Source organism: Periplaneta americana, chromosome 1 (assembly GCF_040183065.1).
Source record: "Periplaneta americana isolate PAMFEO1 chromosome 1, P.americana_PAMFEO1_priV1, whole genome shotgun sequence".
Taxonomy (NCBI): Eukaryota; Metazoa; Arthropoda; class Insecta; order Blattodea; family Blattidae; genus Periplaneta; species Periplaneta americana.
In genome coordinates this window covers 55236257-55259714 of record NC_091117.1, presented here as the reverse complement: position 1 = coordinate 55259714, position 23458 = coordinate 55236257, and the positions used below count along the sequence as shown (strand labels likewise).

General features: G+C 34.1%; 1 protein-coding gene across 1 annotated transcript; it reads left to right on the top strand.

The window, feature by feature from the left end:
• The first annotated feature begins 168 nt into the window (after nucleotides 1–168).
• Nucleotides 169–21678, top strand: LOC138696093 (trypsin-7-like). The gene is made up of 6 exons (XM_069820630.1): nucleotides 169–300; nucleotides 4270–4355; nucleotides 5002–5037; nucleotides 9314–9396; nucleotides 14175–14313; nucleotides 16466–21678. Exons 1-6 carry the CDS (start codon nucleotides 249–251, stop codon nucleotides 16862–16864), a joined length of 795 nt encoding a protein of 264 aa, XP_069676731.1. The 5' UTR covers nucleotides 169–248; the 3' UTR covers nucleotides 16865–21678.
• The last annotated feature ends 1780 nt before the right edge of the window (nucleotides 21679–23458 follow it).

The window sequence follows — 23458 nt, the reverse complement described above, 5'->3', positions numbered from 1 at the left end:
TCCACGTATTTTCTAGGAAATTACAAGGAAGTAGACCATAAACTTTAAAATTGTAAATACTAAATTGCAATGTTTGTGAGAATTTCAAAGTAAACTTCCAATATAGTTGACGGTTATTCTTGGAAAATATTTACATTCAGATTAGATAGCCCTTCACCTTATTGATATAAAAGATGTGAGCTGTTATACCTGTCTGTCCCTAAGACTGATCCGTGCGTCGCTGACTGAAGCAAGTCGTGCGTTACAATATGCTATTTATATATGTTATTTTAATTTCAGTTTTCGCATCTAACAATTGGGGTAAGTTATTATTTTGACAGAGGAAGATTGTGTTATTTCTACTTGCTGCATCTTGCTTAAATTAATCACTTTTTTTTTAAACAGAAAGAAATAATATCTAAACAGAACATTATTCACGAAATGGACAATATTTCAATCCCACAATATTGGATTTGTTTTGAATCAGAAAACACTACAATTTTATGTTATATTACTTAAATTTCTAATTGTAATAATGTTCAAAGATCAGTGTATGTGTTGTTAAACAATGCGCACTTAAATTATAATTGTCTTACCAAAGAACGGAAAAATGTCTTTATCAGCAATGTTTTCTGTAACGTTCTGCTTTTACTCAATTAGTATCCACATCACAATTGAAGACCTAATTTGACAAACATTCCAAGTCCAAAATTTACTTAATTTGACTTTTTATCTAATTTATGTTGTGTGTTTTGCACAGGCTGGTATCCTGTAAAGCAGAATATCTCAAGTTCGACTCTAGGCCTGTGATTTAAATCATACAAGTATTTATTTCAATACTATTATATTGCAAGGCTATGTAGTTTTCTTACTTCCCTGAACAATTTACTTCAGTGGACTTGGGATGTTTGTCAATTCAGGTTTTCAATTACGTTCAACTTCAGTAGTATTTCTTTCCTTGAAGCAATGTGTCCTTACTTTACTGAATGTTGTATCATATGAACAAGGTTTTACTTTAGTAGCTTACTATTAGAGATGGCCAACATGTCACAGTTTGATATTGTATCACAGATAGGCTACGAGGCTATCATATATGTGACTGAAGACGCGAAACATCTATGAGAAAATATTGCTATCAATCTCTACTCTATGTAATAACAAAGGATACTGAATATTCAGTATAGTAGGCCTACTCTTTGACTAGCTGATATTTCTGTGACCTGTGATCAGTACTCTTACTACTGTGACATTCCACTTCCTCCTGTAAGTCATTCGTTATCTCGTGAAACCAAATGCTTGTGTACGCCGTAGCATATAGTAAGAACCTTGTGGTGGAGGTAAGTGAGCTCGCTTGCTACGAGTAGAAGCGTGGCGAGGAAGGGAAGCTTCTCAGTCCACTTTCTTCTTCCCTTTCGTGCAGGTAAGTTTCACGAGATACCGAATGACCTACATCTATCTTGTGTACATTCCTGTCTGAAAAACTGAGTTATATTTTGTGATAATTTTCGAATGAATTGCCAGACACTGTATGTTTTATTAAATTTTAATTTATAACTTTACATATTATAAAAATATTATGTTAGTGCGCGACTTCAAAAATAATTTATCCACTATATTGTATGTTACAATAAAAAGGATCGATTTTAAAACCATGAAAAATAACCACATAATCCCAATTTCTCGATATCCAACTCCGTTTAAAATAGTGAGCTGATTCAATGCCTGCAATGTAAACTCGCGTAGACTCCTTATAAATCACTTGGTAAATATTTATTTATTCTTAATGGTACATGTACATACATTACTTAGATTATTTGTTTGATTTTCCAAAATAAACCACCTATTTGTTGCATATAGATATCATTTTGTAAAGGTTGTAAATAAAAAAATATTCGGTATTCACGATATAGATTAGAGAAATCATATTCACATTTCACTGTTCTTGGGTATCATCTGTATTTTTATCGGCGTAACAAAATCATCGCTAAAAGTCACAATCATAATTTTCACAGATAGGCCTACTTGAAAATATCGCTTAAGCTCATCTCTACTTACTATTCGTTTCATGAAATAATACTGGGTGTTCATTTCAAAGTGTGTCATGACGTCACTATTGTTGGGTCACCGATTTGAAGCGAGTTTCAGCTTATATGTCAGAGAAGTTGCCTATTATTTAAGGCGTTCTTCGGTCTGAACTTGAGAACGTGTACGGTATAACTTGAACGTCGTAGCAACAGATGGCGGTCTGTACGGTCTGTGTGCTACCATAACCTCTTTCGAACTGTGTTTTGCGCCGGCAAGTCGTACGCAGGGTATTTGTTATCATCGGTTGCGTACAGTAACATTCCACAACACAAATCAAATGCTCCGTGTCCATGTTGACCGTCGAAGTTAATGTCAACAAATACGTAAGTAATCGTCTTAACCCTCTCCCCATATCCCGACAGTACGTATTTCCAAACAGTTCACAATCCTGCCACTACCGGCGTTACCGTACGTATCGGTACGTACTCTTCAGAATGAACGCCGTACTTGCTAGGCAACTTCTCTGCCTCACAGGTTATACGCCTCTGCGGAAGTGTAGGAAGATTGAATTCTCTAGGCTCATCGGCTAGCCACATGACGGCATACAGCGAGCCATGACACATTTTGAACTGAACACCCAGTATTCTGTTACTTCACTAATAGTAGATTAAGTTAAACAAACTAATAGTAGATTTGTTAAACGATGCTTACTTACTTCACTAGTAATATATTTAATCACTGTTTTATATATTTTACTATTTACAGTAGTTGTTTTATTAAAAATATTCCTATTAATCAGTAGCCCTAATATTACTTTTATAAATGGAATCATGATTCAATAGCAGTTTTCTTATTAAACAAAGTTCACTTACTTCACTAGTAGTATTTCATCAATGTGTTATATATTTTACTATTTACAGTTCCTATTCATCAGTAGTATTGCTTTTATAAATGGAATCATAATTCAATAGCAGTTTCCTTATTAAACAATGTTCACTTACTTCACAATAGTATTTCATCAATGTGTTATATATTTTACTATTTACAGTTCCTATTCATCAGTAGTATTGCTTTTATAAATGGAATCATAATTCAATAGCAGTTTCCTTATTAAACAATGTTCACTTACTTCACAATAGTATTTCATCAATGTGTTATATATTTTACTATTTACAGTTCCTATTCATCAGTAGTACTGCTTTTATAAATGGAATCATAATTCAATAGCAGTTTCCTTATTAAACAATATTCACTTACTTCACAATAGTATTTCATCAATGTGTTATATATTTTACTATTTACAGTTCCTATTCATTAGTAGTACTGCTTTTATAAATGGAATCATAATTCAATAGCAGTTTCCTTATTAAACAATGTTCACTTACTTCACAATAGTATTTCATCAATGTGTTATATATTTTACTATTTACAGTTCCTATTCATCAGTAGTACTGCTTTTATAAATGGAATCATAATTCAATAGCAGTTTCCTTATTAAACAATGTTCACTTACTTCACAATAGTATTTCATCAATGTGTTATATATTTTACTATTTACAGTTCCTATTCATCAGTAGTACTGCTTTTATAAATGGAATCATAATTCAATAGCAGTTTCCTTATTAAACAATGTTCACTTACTTCACAATAGTATTTCATCAATGTGTTATATATTTTACTATTTACAGTTCCTATTCATCAGTAGTACTGCTTTTATAAATGGAATCATAATTCAATAGCAGTTTCCTTATTAAACAATGTTCACTTACTTCAGTACCATGCCTTTCATCAGAAAATATATTATTTCACTGGCAGTTGCATTTGAATTTCAATTGGGAAGTGGAATGAGAAACATTTAAAAGATACGCGAAAACACGTCTTTACAAGGAAATCTGAGGCTGAGAAGAACTGAATATGTGAGCTCCAAGCCTGTTAGCCACTTATCTCACTCCGATTTTCGCAGTTCCACTCAAGGAAGGAGAATTTTGAAGGGGAAAGCTGAAAATGAGCATAATCTAATAGCTATCACATTAGGGGGGAGGAACATGACAGAACAGCAACAGAGATACGAAACAATGTTCATTTACTTCACCAGTACGTCTTCCATCATACGATATGTCCTTACTTGAATAGTAGTTGTCTTGTTAAACAACGTTTATTTACTTCAATAGGGTTATGTCTAGAGATGTTAGACAAAAATAAAATTTAATGTAGGTTAATTTTGTTTCATTTATATGAAATAAAGATAATTATTTTAACTTTTAGCATTGGCATCTCACAAGAATCATTCACAAGAAATCCGGCCTATTGTTGGAGGAAAGAAAGCAAACATTTCCGATTTTCCATACCAGGTATATATGAACACACTCATTTACTCTTTGCATCTTGTTGTAAGGTTAAATTTAATTTTAACATAAAATGAAGAAACAAAATTTCTACATCTAAATTACAGAATCATTTCTATTAGTCTACTCTCTTAAAATAAGACAAATCCAAAACTACTCGCACGTTGTTCCGAAAATATGTACCACCACTCTTCTTTTTCGTACCTTATTTTTCTAATACGCCTTGATCAACCAAGCTATGATAGGAAGTCAGAAAGTAAAATTTCTATATCCACGAAAATTTATATACATAGGCCTAAGTAACCTATTGAATAAAATAAGCATTACCACATTTAACTGTATTTAAATTCTCATGTAACAAGACTTATTCACAATGTTAAGTATCTTTCGTCACTTGGCACAAATTAAAAATTTAATTACGTAATGGATTTCTGCTTTTACAATGCGATAAAGTGCCAAATGTCTAACAAGCAACGAAACGAATTTGTCAGTGAAGTGGTCGCCATATGAAGATTTATGGAAACTCGGAAACTTACTTTATGACTAGCATCGTATATTATTTAGACATATGCAAATTTAAAGAATAAATTCAGTCACATATCAACTCCGATAATACTGGTAATTTCTCTACTAAATCACTGCTTCCTTACAGGTTTCACTTGCATATTACCTTGCTGAAGATTCAGAGGTAAGTTATAAACTAGACTTGAACAGAATTCAATGCAGTCATTAACGAGGTATTTAATCTCTTCCTTAATTTGTTATTATATATCGCTAAATTGCTTAGACTATCAAATGTAAGTAGGAGGTTAATGTATCTCTTGAAAATACTTATTAATCTAAAATTTTAGACACTACATTCCAATTATCTGTGAGATGCAAGGCCCTATCTTCTTCTTCTTCTTCTTCTTCTTCTTCTTCTTCTTCTGCTTTTCCCCTTTTATAGTTTTGCCGTCTTAGTGTCCATCTCTTCCTATCCTTCCAGTCTCCTTCTTTCAATTCTCTGTCTTCCAATATAGTTCTGACATGGATTTTCCATTTCATTCTTGGTCTTCCACGTTTATTCTTTCCTGGTGGTGACCGCTGGAAAACAATTATTTTTGGGCCATCTTTCATTCCCCATTCTTTGCATACGGCCATACTATTTAAGAGTTCGATTTTCCATTCTTTTTATAATGGATGTATTAATTTTCATTTCCCTCGTGATTACTTCATTTCTAATTTTGTCTTGTCGTGTCTTCTCCTCAAATAGTCAAACTCGTCAGTGCTAATTTTATTTTTATGCTCGACCATGCCGAAATGTAGTAATTATACACCTGGTAGTAGCCCTTTAATGCACCTCATTAAAGTACACCTATTCATTACAGTTCAGTTGTTCAGCCAATGAGAAATCACCATTGTACCATTATAAAAGCGCAAGTATTGATTATTCTCGGATATGCAATCGAAAGACAACTAGCGAAAAGTCACGGAGGCTGGAAATCCAATACTGTCGCAGAAGGTTATGTTCTGTTACTATAATAATTAGCGTTAATTGTAAATAATATTCAAATAAATTCAACTTGTCATTTCGTTTTTCAATTCTAAATCAATTTCCAGGTTAGACTAATGTTCATGTTATTCTCTAGATTATATCAAGGTCAATGACATTCGTTCCTCGGAAAAAAAAGCAATACTTTCGCGTCTGCGCACATCTCACAATTTAGAAGGTCAGTTCCGCTCCTCACTTACTTAACCATAACAAGAATCGATGAAAGACTATATATATAATATACATAACATGAACAGTTATGAATAATTTCAAGTTAGAAATATGGTCGAGCATAAAAAGTCGTATGAAACTTGTCTATAATGGTAATTAAGACGCTCGTACGAAAATTATGAAACTCGCTTGCGCTCGTTTCATAAACAAACATACTCGCGTCTTAATTACTACCATTATAGGCTCATTGCATAATGTACTAATTTGTCTCACTTCCGTATAATAAAATGTTTTCTGTATAATACCCTGAGAAATTTTTAATTTTGGTTCTTTCTGTGATATTTTTGTTCCAAATCATTCCCTGTAGGCATATGTTAGCATTTATTTTTCCAAAATAATTTTTATTTTTGTATCTCTTTCACATTGCGCAACTACTAAATGTACATAGGCCAAATAGAAATGATCGGGACGAAATTGAAATACAAACTGCTGAGCCATTTATACCCGAACCCACGCTTTCAGAAGTCGAAATTGCGATAGAAAATCTGAAAAAGTACAAGTCTCCAGGTATCGATCAAATTCCAGCAGAATTAATACAAGAGGGTGGAAGTGAATTATATAGCGAAATTTATAAACTTGTACTTGCTATTTGGGAAAAGGAAATTGTACCAGAACAATGGAAGGAGTCCATAATTGTATCTATTTTTAAAAAGGGGGACAAAACCAACTGTGCTAACTTTCGAGGAATATCACTTTTGTTGACGTCGTACCAAATTTTGTCCAATATTCTTTTGAGAAGATTAACTCCGTACGTAGATGAAATTAATGGGGATCATCAGTGCAGTTTTCTGCGTAACAGATCGACTTTTGATCAGATTTTTTGTATTCGACAGATAATGGAGAAAAAATGGGAGTATAAGGGTACAGTACATCAGTTATTCATAGATTTCAAAAAGGCATATGACTCGGTTAAGAGGGAAGTATTATATGATATTCTTATTGAATTTGGTATTCCCAAGAAACTAGTTCGATTAATTAAAATGTGTCTCAGTGAAACATACAGCAGAGTCCGTATAGGTCACTTTCTATCTGATGCTTTTCCAATTCACTGCGGGCTAAAGCAGGGAGATGCACTATCACCTTTACTTTTTAACTTCGCTTTAGAATATGCCATTAGGAAAGTTCAGGATAACAGGTAGGGTTTGGAATTGAATGGGTTACATCAGCTTCTTGTCTATGCGGATGACGTGAATATGTTAGGAGAAAATACACAAACGATTAGGGAAAACACGGAAATTTTACTTGAAGCAAGTAAAGCGATCGGTTTGGAAGTAAATCCCGAAAAGACAAAGTATATGATTATGTCTCGTGACCAGAATATTGTACGAAATGGAAATATAAAAATTGGAGATTTATCTTTCGAAGAGGTGGAAAAATTCAAATATCTTGGAGCAACAGTAACAAATATAAATGACACTCGGGAGGAAATTAAACGCAGAATAAATATGGGAAATGCGTGTTATTATTCGGTTGAGAAGCTCTTATCATCCAGTCTGCTGTTCAAAAATCTGAAAGTTAGAATTTATAAAACAGTTATATTACCGGTTCTTCTGTATGGTTGTGAAACTTGGACTCTCACTTTGAGAGAGGAACAGAGACTACGGGTGTTTGAGAATAAAGTGCTTAGGAAATATTTATGGCTAATCGGGATGTAGTTACAGGAGAATGAAGTTACACAACGCAGAACTGCACGCATTGTATTCTTCACCTGACATAATTAGGAACATTAAATCCAGACGTTTGAGATGGGCAGGGCATGTAGCACGTATGGGCGAATCCAGAAATGCATATAGAGTGTTAGTTGGGAGACCGGAGGGAAAAAGACTTTTAGGGAGGCCGAGACGTAGATGGGAGGATAATATTAACATGGATTTGAGGGAGGTGGGATATGATGATAGAGACTGGATTAATCTTGCACAGGATAGGGACCGATGGCGGACTTATGTGAGGGCGGCAATGAACCTTCGGATTCCTTAAAAGCCATTTGTAAGTAAGTATCTCTTTCACATGTTCCTGTATTTGTAATATATGACTCTTAATATTCAAAGACTCACGTTTTCTAAGTTTTACCGTTTCAATGAGTAACTCATCTATATCTCTACCTATGCACATATTATACCCTTTTATTTTTCGTAAATTAATGTTCAGACCTCATTTTATATATTCTCCTTTTAGTTTATTCAATACCTAATATCTCAAAACCATACAACTCAATGAGTTTTTATTATAGAACTTAGGCTTGTGTTTACATGTTTAACTAAACAGTAGAGTTTATTATAATAGGTGAATAGGAATGGGAGGATAGTGGGAAAATAAAAGGGTTTAAAAATTTAACTTCTAATTAGTACTGCTATGGCAAAAAAATACTGCATTAGAACGATCTTAAACTACAGAGTGTCATTGTTTTCAGGGAGATAAAATAACTTATCGGAAGTTTCCTTCTGAACATAAACTGTATTGCATAAATGCATGTATAACATGGTATTGCCACACATTATGTAAGGCATTAATATTTCTATAATTTTTATTTTTGATGGGCCATTTTCAATTGATGAAATAAAATATCAACAAATATTTTTTTAAATTCAAAGTATTCATTTTTCACTTTGTTTATAAATTTGCATTAATTGAGAATTATTTTTAATAGAAATAAAACATAAATGAGAGTATTTTTAATTTGTTTTGAAAACCATCCGCTCTCTGGTATTTATTATCTGTCCATAAAGTAAAGCCCCTGCTTTTAATTTATTAACTTTCAAGGTCATTCCTTTAAACCTTTATGTAATTTGTGTTTATTGTCAGGACATTTTATTGGCCATTTTTAGGTACCTACATCCGACCCCTACACATTTTGAAAAATATGGAAGAAAGTACGTATTAAAAATATTTAAATTTCCTTGCACAAATACATTCCCAAATTTAAACATATAATTATTACCCTTAACAATAAACGTTTCTCGAATTCTAAAAATTTTTCATTAATATGAAAATATTGCCTAATTATTGTACCAAATTCCAGAACAAAATTAATTCAGGATATATATAAGTTAAATTTTTAGTTTTACTAAATTCAGACTAGCGAAAGGTGAACATACCTCCTTAACCTCTCCCCATAAAACTGCATACAATATGTATGCACCACATTGCAAGGATATTCATTTCAAGCACTTCTAATTTGTCACATTTGCTCACATCGTTTCAGAAAAATCAGGAGACGTCTCATTACTGTGGTGGATCCATCATCAGTGTAGAATGGGTGTTAACAGCTGCTCACTGCGTGCATGAGTATGAGTGTTCACAATTATTATTATTATTATTATTATTATTATTATTATTATTATTATTATTATTATTATTATCTCCATTACCATTATTATCATTATTATTTTATTATCATTATTATTAATAGTATTATTATTATTGTTATTATTATTATTGTTATTATTATTATTATTATTATTATTAGTATTATTATTATTATTTCTTGAAAGATATTGTTAACGCACCAACTGTCTTTATTTTTAATTCAAAATATGAACGTGAATGTAGTTAATGAAGTGTACAAGGTATCGTTAACTGATGCAATACTTGTAACGATGAAATGACAAGCAATGGACATGAAATTTAAATTATTAAGAAAGAAATCCTTATTGTAAATTTTATTGACACACGATAGGTGATTTTGTCCCATATTGGATTTAATATGAGAGTTAAATATTGTAATATAAATACTTCAATAAACAAGATTAATAATTAAAAAATATTTGTGAGAAACCAAGTGAGAGAAACAAATACTTAAGTTTATGAACTTAATGAATGATTAATTTTAAATTTTATTACACTACTAGCCGTACCCGTGCGCTCCGCTGCACTTGTTAGAAATAAATATAAAGTAATTACATAATTAAAATAGGACATTTGGTTCAGGGGACATTCGTGTTTGATAGAAGGGTAAATCGTTTAATATGTTACTTAATTTAAATTGTATTTAAATTATTAAAATGCAATCATTTTGGTCCAGAGACCACTTATTTGGTGCAATGATAATTCCTTTAACATGTTTCTTAAATGTTATTACATGCAAATAATTAAAATAATATGATCATTTGGTTGAGAGAACATCCGTTTTTGGTGCAAGGATAAATCGTTTAACATTTTTCTAAATTTGTCTTGAATGCATCCTTTAATAAATCACTCCAAATTACTAGAGTGGATTGTGTACGAAGATAATTTTTATGTTAACCTTACTGTGCATCTTTTTTTTTTTTTTTTGTTAAGTTTATTTTATTCACGCCTTAACTTCTGTGGTCATGTCGCGTGTTTAGAATGTGAGGGTATATGAGCAGGTCGTTTTTACTCTTGTTGAGTTCCTTTCTATTGTGTGTTGTAGATGGCTTGTGTTTATGTAACTGATTATAGAGTTTGATTAATGTTTTTGGTATTGGTAATGAATCATGGCATGTATCTTTCCAATCCGACATTTACCTTTATGACTAAGAGAAATCATGAAAAACCCCAGTCAGATTAGTCGGCCACGGGGTTTGAACATGGAACTTCCCGAATGTGAGTCTCAAACTCTACCATCTGAGCCTATTCGCTCAGTATGACTTTTTATATCTTAACTTTAGCAACGGTAAGGTTTTTTTTTTTTTTCCTAATTTTATTGTTAACTTCATACCTTACGTTGTTAGGTGTAATATTATTACTTTAACTGGAACACTTTTTACCAAACAGCGGATTTTCGGTCCCGATATTGAACGTTAGTTGTACCACAGTCTAGTACTCTAGTATATAGAGTCACGAAGCTTGAGTTTATGAGGGTACTAGGAACAATAGACTGTGCAGGTACTATTTCGCATTGTCTGTAATGAGGCAATAGTAGTGATCCTAGTGGTTAGCAACTATCTATGGATGCATATTTACTACGTATTGAGCTTCGTGGTTATATATACTAGACTGTGGTAGTACGTCTGTTCCTGCGAGGTCATTGAACTCATTGCTACGCTCTCTCCATACGCCAAGGGACGTGATGTCTCATCGCTGTGAAGGGATCCGCTGTATGATTATTACTGTTATCTTGTATGCTAACATATACTAACTGATAGCTAGCTATTCATTGGCACGTAATATTAGCAATTAATAAATAATTCGAAGTAACTGGATTTCAAATTTTCAAAATTTACCGTAGAAGAGGGTAAAGTCGATCAAAATTTTGCAATTTCTTAATGATATTGAGGTTAAGCAATGGAGCGAAGTTCCTCAGAAAATAGCATCTTGTCGTCATATCCTTCACCTATGAAGACACGTTACAAGAATTGAATTACAATCTATAAAAAACTGTTTTTTTTATTTGACTTGTGATCGAAGTTACCTGCTTAAATAGGGTAAAGTCGATCACCATTGAATTTTTAGTTTAAGATCGATTTTAAAATATTGCGGAGTAAAGTCGATCACTGTTTATGTTTTTAAAAAAAAAAACAAATTAAGTGTATTACATATATTTTATTTGTTATAAGGGGTGTAAAAACAATAATAATCTTCAATATATGCCTATAGCATTATACAGTGTATCTTTTGTTATTGTGATCATACTATTCGATACAATTAGGCCTATAGGTCTTCACTGTACAATCGTGATTATGATTTCCAACTTATAAAACATAAAAACACATTTTAATACTTCACATACCAACAAACAAAGATTTAAGAATTCAAAATTTACATTGAAATTCCATCCTTCAATTATAATCTAAAATGCAATTCAACATTGCTTAGGTTTATATCAGATGTTATTTGAAATCTTCCCCTCCTCATGTCACTTTAAAAACTACTGGCCGTGTGCACCATTCTCGATCATCTAGCCCGGTTATCAGCAATCACGGAAACATGGTTAATTCTTGACAATGATCAAGTTACAGATGCGGTGCACCGGCATTTTCCCTCGATCAATTCAGTACCGTCAGCTGACGGTACGCTCGCTTGAGAAGAAACATCTGAGCGCTAGGTTACCGCGTATAAAACAGCGAACGAACGCACTCTGTCAATTATCGCTTCGTTTTTGTTTGTCGGATTGCTTTCAAAAATCCTCGCAATTTTCAATAATCATAGAATAAAAAAAGAAAAGAGCACCGAACTTCTCACAGTTCGAAGTGGGAATTCCTTTAGAACTCGTCAGCAATTATGCATCCATATTACCGAATAAAAGTACTGACGGAAGTTCTCTAAGAGAAAAGCAGACTACCTGGTTGGATTTAACCTCACAATTCACATGAGTTATACGTGTTTACATAATTTCACATAATTTGTACCGTAATTTATACAGTGGTTATTTCATATTAATGATAATAATTGGGAAAATTTCAGTATACGGATACCTCACTGACAATTATCTTGAAATGGGCTACTAAAAAGAGCAGATTTGTATATGTTTGTCGAATGCTCATCATCTTACTTACGAAAAGACACATTTCAGTGCCAATAATTTATTTGGGAAAATTTCAGTATACGGATACCTCGCTAACAATAATTATTTTAAAATTAAATTAAAAAAAGCAATTCGTCTGTGTATGTCGAATACGCATCATCATGCATACGAAAAGGAAGTTTTTAACGCCAATTTATTTTGTGTGAACAAGATTGGAATTTTGGAGTAAGAGGGAAAGGAAAGTATCCTTGTTCTCAAATTTATCCATTTATTTTGTGTTCACTAGGTTGGAATTTTGGAGTAAGAGGGAAAGGAAGGTATCCGTGTAATTTCTCTTAATTCAAGCGTAAATAGCCTAATTGTCCAAAACGTCATGTAGGTCCTAATAGTTTCAAACGGCAAATCTATAGCTAATAAGTGATAATCTCGCATTCTACAAAATGGTCATTTAGTTTTGCTATATTATTACCAGCATAGAATAACTACTTTGTTATTATGTTAACAAAATTGGACAATTAGGCCTAAATAATGTTTTGTCCTCAAGTAAAGTCTCGATCTTCCAAAGCAGAAACATATATAAAACATTAGTCTATTTTGAGAAAAAAGAATATTTTTATTATTCATCTACAAACTTACTCTTTCTACAATAACACTAATTCTGTTATTTCCGCAGTGATTTACGTGTTGAAGATACATCATTTCATCTTCAATTCCATCAAGTACGTCAAATCGTACCGCCATTTTGGTTTTCTCGACTTGACCATGTTCAATTCAAGATAATCGGTCCCACACCCGTGATCAAATTTGATCATCATCAACTCGCTTGTTTAACTTTGATCGAGATTGATACTCCGCAAATTGGCGTTGAAGATGGTCAAGTGCCGACTTAACCATGGTCAAATTTTAATCGAGAATGGTGCACACGGGCATACGTTGTTCCCATAGTCAGGTACAGAGAGGTGTACAAAATATGTTCCTTTGGCAGTGCTTCTCTTACGCAAGAAATTCACCATAATTTCGTCTTCCTCTTTCCCCACTATCCCATCAATATAAGCTATACTATGACACTTTTCTGTTAATAAGTGTTAGTTGGAGGTATTTCGATGAATAATTTATTCTTTCTGTTGGTCCTATCTGTTTCGAGTAGGTCGATGGCATGATCGACTTAAACCTACAAAGGTACAAGTTTTCTTAAAATAATAAGTTTCAATACCAACATTTACGAACTGCAAAACTATTATTTCAGGATACAATCTCAACGAAAAGTACTTACGTATGCTTCCTGTCTCCTTTGACAGCTGACTATAATTTAGAGTTGTAAGACTTTGTTTTCATTTAAGAGAAAAAGTTGAAAGTAACCATTTTCACTTCAACGGTAATTACACAGTGTTCCCATTCTTGGCATTCGCAGGCTTTTTGTTGTCCCTCTCGCTTACATTTTACAATGTAAGGCAATGAAGTCAGCATAACAAAATTTTAACAAGTAACTGAGAAAATATGTAATTTTCAATAAAAATCGCAAATGATCGATTTTACACCCACTGATTGACTTTACCCACTTCTACGGTACATTGTAAGTTCTTTATACTCGTGTAGAATTATTTCCATCACAAAATTTACATGTATGTAATTGTTACAGCCTTAACCCTGAAGATATTGTGGTTCGTGCCGGTTCGTGCGTCAGAAATAGGGGAGGACAACTGCACAAAGTTGCTCTAATAATTATTCATGATCAGTATGATTATGACACCAATGATTTTGATATTGCTTTACTCAAGGTATGAACTACTTTTCAGAATATAAGTAAGCATTTTTTTGTGGAATCCAGGAAACGAAGTTTCTCTTATCATTTGGGAGTATAGAACGAATTCACTAGTATGTACAGTAGTGGCAAAAAAACCGGACCGACCCTTGTAGCTGATTTCTGAGCCTTGTTCTCTCCAGAGCAAGATAGACTGGTAACTAAGATTTTCGGGTTCGAATCCTGCCTGGGAAAGAAACCTTTTTTGTTTCTTATTCAAATTTATTCCCAATACTTTTCGATTGCAGCGATATTTTACTACTTAATTTATTATTCCCAGAACATGAATTTTACCAGCAATCGAAAAGTATTGGGAATAAATTTGAGTAAGGAACAAAAAAAAGTTTCCTTCCCAGGCAGGATTCGAACCACGAAAGTTTTAGTTACCAGTCTATCGTACTCTGGAGTGAACAAGGCTCTGAAATCAGCTACAAGGGTCTGTTCGGTTTTTTTGCCACTACTGTACTTTGAATTGTACATCAAAAAGTAAACTAGAAACGGGTCTAAGTAATTATTTAATTTTTATTCCCTCAAAGTTTTCTGCCCAAGGGAGGTCTTTCATTGCAAACCCAACATTCTTCAATGTTTCCTATTTTCTGCCTTCCTTTTTGCCTCCGCATTTGATCCATATATCTCAATTTCGTCTATAATCTGATATATTTTTCTAGCCAGAATCTTCTCCGTTCACTGTTCCTTCTAGTGCATCTTTCTGCAGACAATTTCTTTCCAGCCAGTGATCCAGACAATTTCTTTTCCTCTTCCTGATCAGTTTCAACATCATTCATTTTTCATCCACTCTTTTCAACACAACTTCATTTCTTATTCAGACTGTTCATTTCACACGATACATTCTTCTTCATATCCACATTTAAAATGCTTCTACTCGCTTCTCTTCACTTCCATGTTTCTGCTCCACACAATGTCACACTCCACACAAAGCACTTCACTACCGGTAGTCTCTTCTTTAGTTATTTCTTCCAGGAGTCCGCAGAACATGCTTCTTTTTCTATTAAAAGCTTCCTTTTCCAGTGCTGTCCTCATGTTACTGCTTATAATATACCCCAAGTATTTGAAGCTGTCCACTTGTTCTGTCTCGTGTTTCGAATTCGCACGTTTACCTTCTTTATTTTTCTTCCGATAATCATGAGCTTCGTCTTGTTTGTATTATCTTCATCCCATACTGCTTACAGTTCCAGTAGCATATCCCTTAATATTCTTTCCTCTTCTGCTAACAACGCCAGATCATCAGCAAATCTTCTGCAATTCATTCTTCTCCCCCTACTGTCATCCCTCTCAAGTCCTGAAAATAGTTCTTCACTAAATCCTCCAAGTAGATATTGAACAGGGTAGGTGATACAGAGCATCCTTATCGTACGTATCTCCCTATTTCACTTCCTTCAGACATTTCTTCTCTTATCCTGACTTTGACTCGTTGTTTCATATAAAGGTTACAGAACAGCCTTCTCTCTTTCCAACCCACACCAATTTTCTTCTGAATCCCCATCAGCTATTTCAATCCACTCTAACAAATGCCTTTTCTAGGTCGACAAGTACTATATACGCTTTTTTATTCTTATCGAGGTATCTTTCGCATATTGTTCGCAGCAGTCCAATTGCATCTCTTGTACCTTTTCCCTTTCTGAAGCCGGACTGCTCTTCTTCCAACTGTACTTCCATCTTAGAAGCTGAACGCCGATTCATTATTCGCAGGAGAATCTTCGCCGAGTGCTATATCAAGCTGATAGTCCTGAACTCGTTACATTCCTTGACATTAGTTTTCTTCGATATTGGAAGCAACACTGTCTCCGTGAAATCTTCAGGCCAGTCGCCTTTCTTGTCTTCACCCGATAATTTGACTAATTCAATGGGGATTCTATCAACTCCTGTTGCTTTCATTCTTCATTTCCCTAAGCAATAGTTCAACTTCTCCTCTTAAAATAGAAAATCCTTTTTCGTCTTCTGATATGATTGCTTCGTCTTCTACAGCTCAGTCATCTGAACAATTTTCTGTCTCATACACATATTGTACATATTCGTTCATGTGTTCAGTGTTCCTAGTTTGTTATTTCATTTCCGATTTGTCTTCTATCAACCACATATATTTTAAATGTCTTTATTATTACTGACAGGTCTCCAAGCCATTCAAATTTGGACGCAAAGTGCAGCCCATAGCTCTCAACAGAAATCCTTCTTTAAAGGCGGGGGGATTAGCAGTGGTCTCAGGTTGGGGTGACACGACTGAGGATGGTGAATTGGCTGAAGAACTACAGCAGGTGAAAATCCCGCTTCTTCCACACTGGGAATGCAAGTGGCTATATAAACCGAAGAAGATAACTACTAACATGTTTTGTGCAGGACGTTCTGAAAAGGATGCCTGTCAAGGAGATTCAGGTGGACCACTAGTGAAATTCAAGCGTCAAATTGGTATAGTGTCTTGGGGGGAAGGATGTGCAAGGCCTGGCTTCCCAGGTGTCTACATAAGTATTCACAAGTTACGTACTTGGATTTTTAACAACAGCGGGGTTTAGATCTCACCTAACAAAGTTATCTACATATAGGCCTAAACTTCATTGTCACTAATAAAATTCTGTGTAACTTATTATCGGACAGCAACGTAGAAGTAGTTTCTGGATCGTTAACACTCAGAGGCGACAGTGTAATCAATAGGCCTGTGACATTGAAGCATGTATACAGTGAAAGAAAGCCAACTCACTCCAGGATATACACAGAGTACGCAGCACCGCTCCGTCTTGTACAGTACAGTCTACAGAAGAGAATATTACATACATCCCTCTGAATTATTTTCTATCTTTATTTAACTTCATTTCAACTATTAAAAAATTCCATTCAATACATGTTGGCTTAAATGTATTGTCTATTGCGTGTTTAGTTCGTAATTACAGTAAACAACAAGATGCATTCTCAAAGTTTCGAAAGAGAGTGAGTTCTACTACTGTCTAGTATGGATTTGAATGCAGAAAAGCTGCGAAACGACAGATGTATATGTGAAATATATTTTACATCATTCAATTCGACATCTAAATTATCTACAGTGTATTTATCACCGGACAGAATATTAGCTGCCTGACAGACTGGATTGAACCCATTATTTTTTTTTAATACATATTTCATTTTTGTTTCAGAATTTGTTGCCTACGTCGTCTTGTATACTATTTAGTTTAGACCCAATATTATTCATTACGGAAATTTGTCTCACTAATTTAACTTCACTTTTTTCTAAACTTTCAATTGAATGAGGAATCAATCCAAAATTTGATGCAATATAATGACACTGTTGATCAATACTTGGGTCACAAAGAAGTAATTGAACCACACCTATAAAAGCTACATCATTCTTATAGAACAACTCTATCACTTTCTTTACACTGGAAAAACGTTCACGCAAGTATCTGCATGCTTGCAGCCGGGATCCCCACCGTGATTTAAAACAGGAACATGCGGAAGAGGACACTCATTCCTCAATGTAGCAACAAGAGCTGGAATTTTTACAAATACTTTTTCACATTTGCAACTAGCCTATCGGTTATTTAGAATGCAAAATACATCTGCATCATACTGTGAAACTAAATATTCTAGTTTCGAAGACGCGTTTCTTTCCTTCTGAGCCATACTACGAAGCGCACTACAATTCACTTGAATGAACTGTACCGCGGCGTTTGAGTCGTCTCCGTGCACTTGCGTACTCTGTGTATATCCTGTAGTGAATTGGCTTCCTTTCACTGTAAACAAGCTCCAATGTCACAGACCTAGTAATCAAACATATATTGTTTTCTAATCTGTTATTTAACGACGCTGTATCGACTACTAGGTTATTTAGCGCAGATTAGAGTCCTGCACTTACTAATTTCGCTCGAGCGTGAGAAAGCGATCATGTAATCAGCTATTAACCTGCTGGATGCTGCGAGTGAACGAGCCTTTATCACTTGTCACTAAACCTAGAGCCAGTGACGCTCGATACGAGCGAAATACAGTGGACAGTTTCCCCAGTAAACATGGATGGAGCAAGTAGGCAGGTAGTGAAGGCTACACTTTTAAGTCACAAATTAAAATTAAGCAAGCCATTAGACCTCAAAAGTGATGTGTGGGAAAAATTTGTTACAGAACAAACATAAATCATTACTTAATTTCGTTGCTCTCATTTGTTTTTCTTATACTTTCTTCGAACCAAAAACACGATTTAATATCGTGTTTATTTTTGTATTATTTCTATTTTGATCCAAAAACAGAATATATATAAATTATCAACTTTCGTGCAGTGTACAGACTCAGAAACAAAATTTGGGTCACTTGAATTTTCAAAGTTCAAGTTATAACATACTGCGAATTGGAGTGAAAATATGAAGTTTAGGGAATCAAAATGTAATACCAGGTAAAAGTTATGGTTTTATATCATAAAGAACAGTGCAAAATATTTTTTCTCTAGCTTAATACTTAGAGGTGCCCCAAGAGCATCATATTTTGAAATTTTCACAAAATTTGAAGGTTCAGATTTTTTAGTGAGAGAATATTCTCCAGTAGTTTAATCCGAACAGGATACCAGGAAAATGTTAAAATAATATATATTAAAAGATTCTGCATATTTTCGGTTCCCTGTTATTTCATCTTGAAGTGTCACAGAAACCTCAGTTTATAAGAAAATTGGGCATAGTCACAAAACTCTTAGGTATAATATAATTAATATGATTAATGAAAATTCATTCTTCTTATGTTGCAAGGTATTTAAATCAGAACAATGGCTCTAATTAATACAAGACATCTGACCTTCTGCCCTGTATTCGGAATGCCGGAGGGGCTAAACCCATCACAATTAGGTACCCACTATCATGACGTAATGAAATATTATCTATGGTCAAAAATGAATTAAAACCTGACTTCAAATCAAAATAACCTACTGTTGGAGAGATTTCAGAAAGAGTTCCTATCAAAAGTAAGGAAATCTGGGAAAATACATCTTTTCCGACAGTCAGTCATACAAAAATAGTACAACTGGTTCGTGCTTACCATGATAAATGCAGAAAAATACTGTATACTGCAACCCCAATTTAGAGTCTTCCAAATAAAGTTTAAATATGTGATCTTACAGCAATTCACTAGATATACAATGAAAAACATAATAATAGAAAAATATAGAAAAAGGTAAAGAAATTATGATTTTAAGAAACTTCAAAGCCCTTAGGGCACTTCAAAAAATAAAATATAGAAACTACACATTTTTCACATTCCTAAGTTAAATGAAGAGATAGATTTTTTCAACTATTACATTTAGAAAAAAGATTTAAAAAAACAATTTCATGTATAGATTCACTCCACCCTACTGCGCATGCTCAGTGCTTGAAAGCGGTGGTACACACGCGATCGCTTTGGCAGCTATTCAAAATCATTTTACTTCGATTGTTGTCGCAAGCCGCAAGACATTTTAAGAGATACTAAGAAAAGCAGTCTATTCCTAATAGTAGATGAACATTTTGTAAATCTCGCTGTAAAATATAACGATGGTAAACGAAATGTAACCTGCATAATAAAAAAATCTTTCACTCCAGAATTCGAACCCTCAATCTGATAGTCCGCGAGCAGACACGATACCACAGAACTATCAGAACAATTAAGCAGAAGTGTGGTAACTCGGGATTATCATCATAATTATATAATAATACTTGACCTTACTTCCAGATTAACTTCGTGCTTCTTGCATTAGTTATGAAAGTAGGCTATTATTGTGTACGACAGTCAGACAACGTCTTGAGTTGTGAGCGTGCTAGGAACAACAGATTGTGCCGGTACTATTTCCAGTGGCGTAGCGTCAATGTAAGCTGAAAAGCTCAGCTTCCCCAGTTAATAATAATTTCATTAAAAACCTGCAGTCTATGGACAAAATTATTTATTAATTTTAATAAAATTTATATTTACGCCTTAAATATTGTGATGCGGCAGCTCAGGATGATTTGTGATGCAGCAGTAAACAAGAAACCTGCACACACCAGCTTCCAAGCAGACTGGTTTCTTACACTCATTCTTCTGTGTAACCCACCCCGCAGACTTTCCATCCCTTTCTAACTAAACTACCCTGGTCGCAAGGCTCGCAGGAAGCTAACTTTGACATTGAAAATAAGTAGTTTCCGAGTTATCTCTTTTCGTCAGTTGTGTTCAGTTGAAGTGTTAGTGTGCATTGTGGCTGATATACAGTACTAATAAATAGTGAGTGAAATAACAATTCCTGACACCAATTTACTTGAATTTTTTAGGACAATTCTATTATCAAGACAGACTTACGAACAAAAGTGTGATCTAAAAAACAAATGACCGACACCCTTGCTGACAATGAAGAACACAACCAAAAGACAGACGCATACCTACGTAATGATACTAATACTGTATCTATTGACCGTTAATATTGTGATTTCTCTAAGTAGCCTATGACAGGGAGTGAGCTAGTGTTATACTATACGTGTCTATTTGATGTGTAAACCGTGAAATCATATTTTACTACGTACCATTTCAGGTCATGCCTTATTGGTGTTACTTACGATGTTCCAACCAATCTTCGACTGCTGACTTGACATTGGCTACTATTTATTTTAAGACTATATTTTTGTAATACGTTTTCTCATATTGCATGAAAGACAACTTGAATTAGCTTCCCCTGCTCAAAATTTCATGCTACGCCACTGACTATTTCGCATTGTCTGTAATGAGACAATATTAACGATCCTAGTGGTTAGCAACTATCTATGGATGCATATTTACTACGTATTAAGCTTCGTGACTGTATATACTAGACTGTGGTAACAGCCTGAGCTATTTCGACGAGGCAGAAACGCTGTCCTCCGCGCGGCATGTCGATCTTATCACGATCGACGGTCCAGGTCTAATGTGATACTGACGAGGAACGTTGTGAATCGCGCTCTGTAAGGATGTTCAAGAGTCGGCCCAAATTTTGTTTCTGAGACTATAAAAGATAAAAAATGTATAATGATTAATTTTCATTCATACAGCATTTGAAATGCGAGAAGAAAGTAAAACTGGTCACAAAATATAGTAAATAGAATGACAACTTAGAACGAACGTAAAATATTATTTTATCCTTTATTATCCCACAGAACATACCTAACTCATTATGCATACATACTATTATCATTATTATTACATAATTTTATTGGTGTGTTGAGGACATAAAAGGAACTGTTATTGTATTATATTAATTATCTATTATGTATTGTATTATATTATATTATGTAATTTTCTACTATACCTGTTGAGTGGAAGAGTGGGCCGAATGGCCTTAACTCTGCCAGTTAAAATAAATTATTACTGACTAATTGAATTTAATGCATACATAGTTACATAGTGTTCTGCCAAATGGCAGGTCTTTCACTGCAAACCCAGCATTCTCCAAACTTTCCTATTTTTTGCCTTCCTCTTGGTCTCCGCAATATGATCCATATTATTAGCTTAATGTTGCCGTCTATTATCTGGTATTTTCTTTTGCCCCGTACTCTCCTCCTGTTCACCATTCCTTCCAGTGCATCCTTCAGTGGCAGTCTCTTCTCAGCCAATAACCCAACCAATTCCTTTTTATCTAACTCATTAGTTCACAATAAAGATTACTGTACGCTGCATCCGAATTGGCTCCCATTTTCCGGATTGGCTCCTAGACTACAAAATTCTAAAATCCGAATTGGCTCCCATTTTCCGGATTGGCTCCTAGATTGTAAAATTTAAAAAATCCAAATTGGCTCCCATTTTCCGGATTGGCTCCTAGATTATAAAATCCTAAAATCCGAATTGGCTCCCATTTTCCGGATTGCTCCTAGATTATAGAATTCTAAAATCAGAATTGGCTCCCGTTTACATCCGAATTGGCTCCAAAGGGACTAAAGTGCATCAGCATTTTCCTTACCAGTTTAACAGAGTTAGGACTGTCTACATTACGTACCTAGGTATAGTTAAAAATGTTGTTGCAGTAATCAGTACTTAAACCAAAAGCTTCGTTTGCTTTAAATTTGTGATAAAAACTTGTAGCTCACTTTTTTTAAACTGCACCCGTGTAATATCACGTCGACTGAATTCTTCCGTAATAGTTTTAAGAACGTTTTCTTTCTCAGGTTGTCATTTATGTTATATTTCTTCTTGCTGTTCAGTTTGACATATGTATTATTTTGAATACTAATTAAAACATCAATAAAATTAAAAATATTGCAATGAGCGGAATAGAACTGTGAATTCAACTTTGAATGGAAAGATTCACAACAGTTAGTCGCACAGTAAATAGAATCCGAATATTCAGCCCAAATTTTAAGCGGGAAACTCGACGGCGGAGATATATAAGTCTCTAACACATAATCACAAAAATCATCAACTTCTGGGGGCCTATTCGGACGCGAATTGCTTATCTTTGCAGGTAACATCCGAAAATATTTGGGAGCTAATTCTGATTACGTATTTTAATCTTGGAGCCAATTCGGAAACACCGGTACTGTAGGCTTATGTGCGCTACCGAGTAAAAAATATAAATATAAAATAAAAATATTGGGATGAGCGGAATAGAACTGTGAATTCAACTTTGAATAGAAATATTCACAAAAATTAGTAGTACTGCAAATAGAATCCGAAAATTCAGCCCAAATTTTAAGCGGGAAACTCGAGGACGGAGATATATAAGTCTCTAACACATAATCACAAAAATCATCAACTCCTGGGGGCCTATTCGGACGCGAATTGCTTATCTTTGCAGATAACATCCGAAAATATTTGGGAGCCAATTCGGATGACGTATTTTAATCTGGGAGCCAATTTGGAAACACCGTTACTGTAGGCTTATGTGCGCTACCGAGTAAAAATTTAAACGATTCCTTAAATTAGACTAATCTGTAGATTATTGTCGAAACGATTATAGTGGGCCAAGCGCCATTAATAAAAATGGAGAAAGCAAGGGTTAAAGTTAAGTGAATACCATAATTTAATGAAGATTGACATATAATTTAGTTTTAAAGCGCACACTTTATATTATTTGCTGTAGGCCTATGTTTAATTGAATTATGGTAAGTACTTAATTTTAACTCTTGTTTTCTCTGTTTTCAATGTATGGCGCTTGGTCCACTATG

Bases quoted from the DNA above. Each gene is read 5' to 3' on its own strand.
- LOC138696093 (XM_069820630.1), top strand. From the start codon at position 249: ATGCTATTTATATATGTTATTTTAATTTCAGTTTTCGCATCTAACAAT. The intron at 4,356-5,001 runs GTATATATGAAC...GCTTCCTTACAG, and splicing joins TTTCCGATTTTCCATACCAG to GTTTCACTTGCATATTACCT. The intron at 14,314-16,465 runs GTATGAACTACT...TATTACTGACAG, and splicing joins TTGATATTGCTTTACTCAAG to GTCTCCAAGCCATTCAAATT.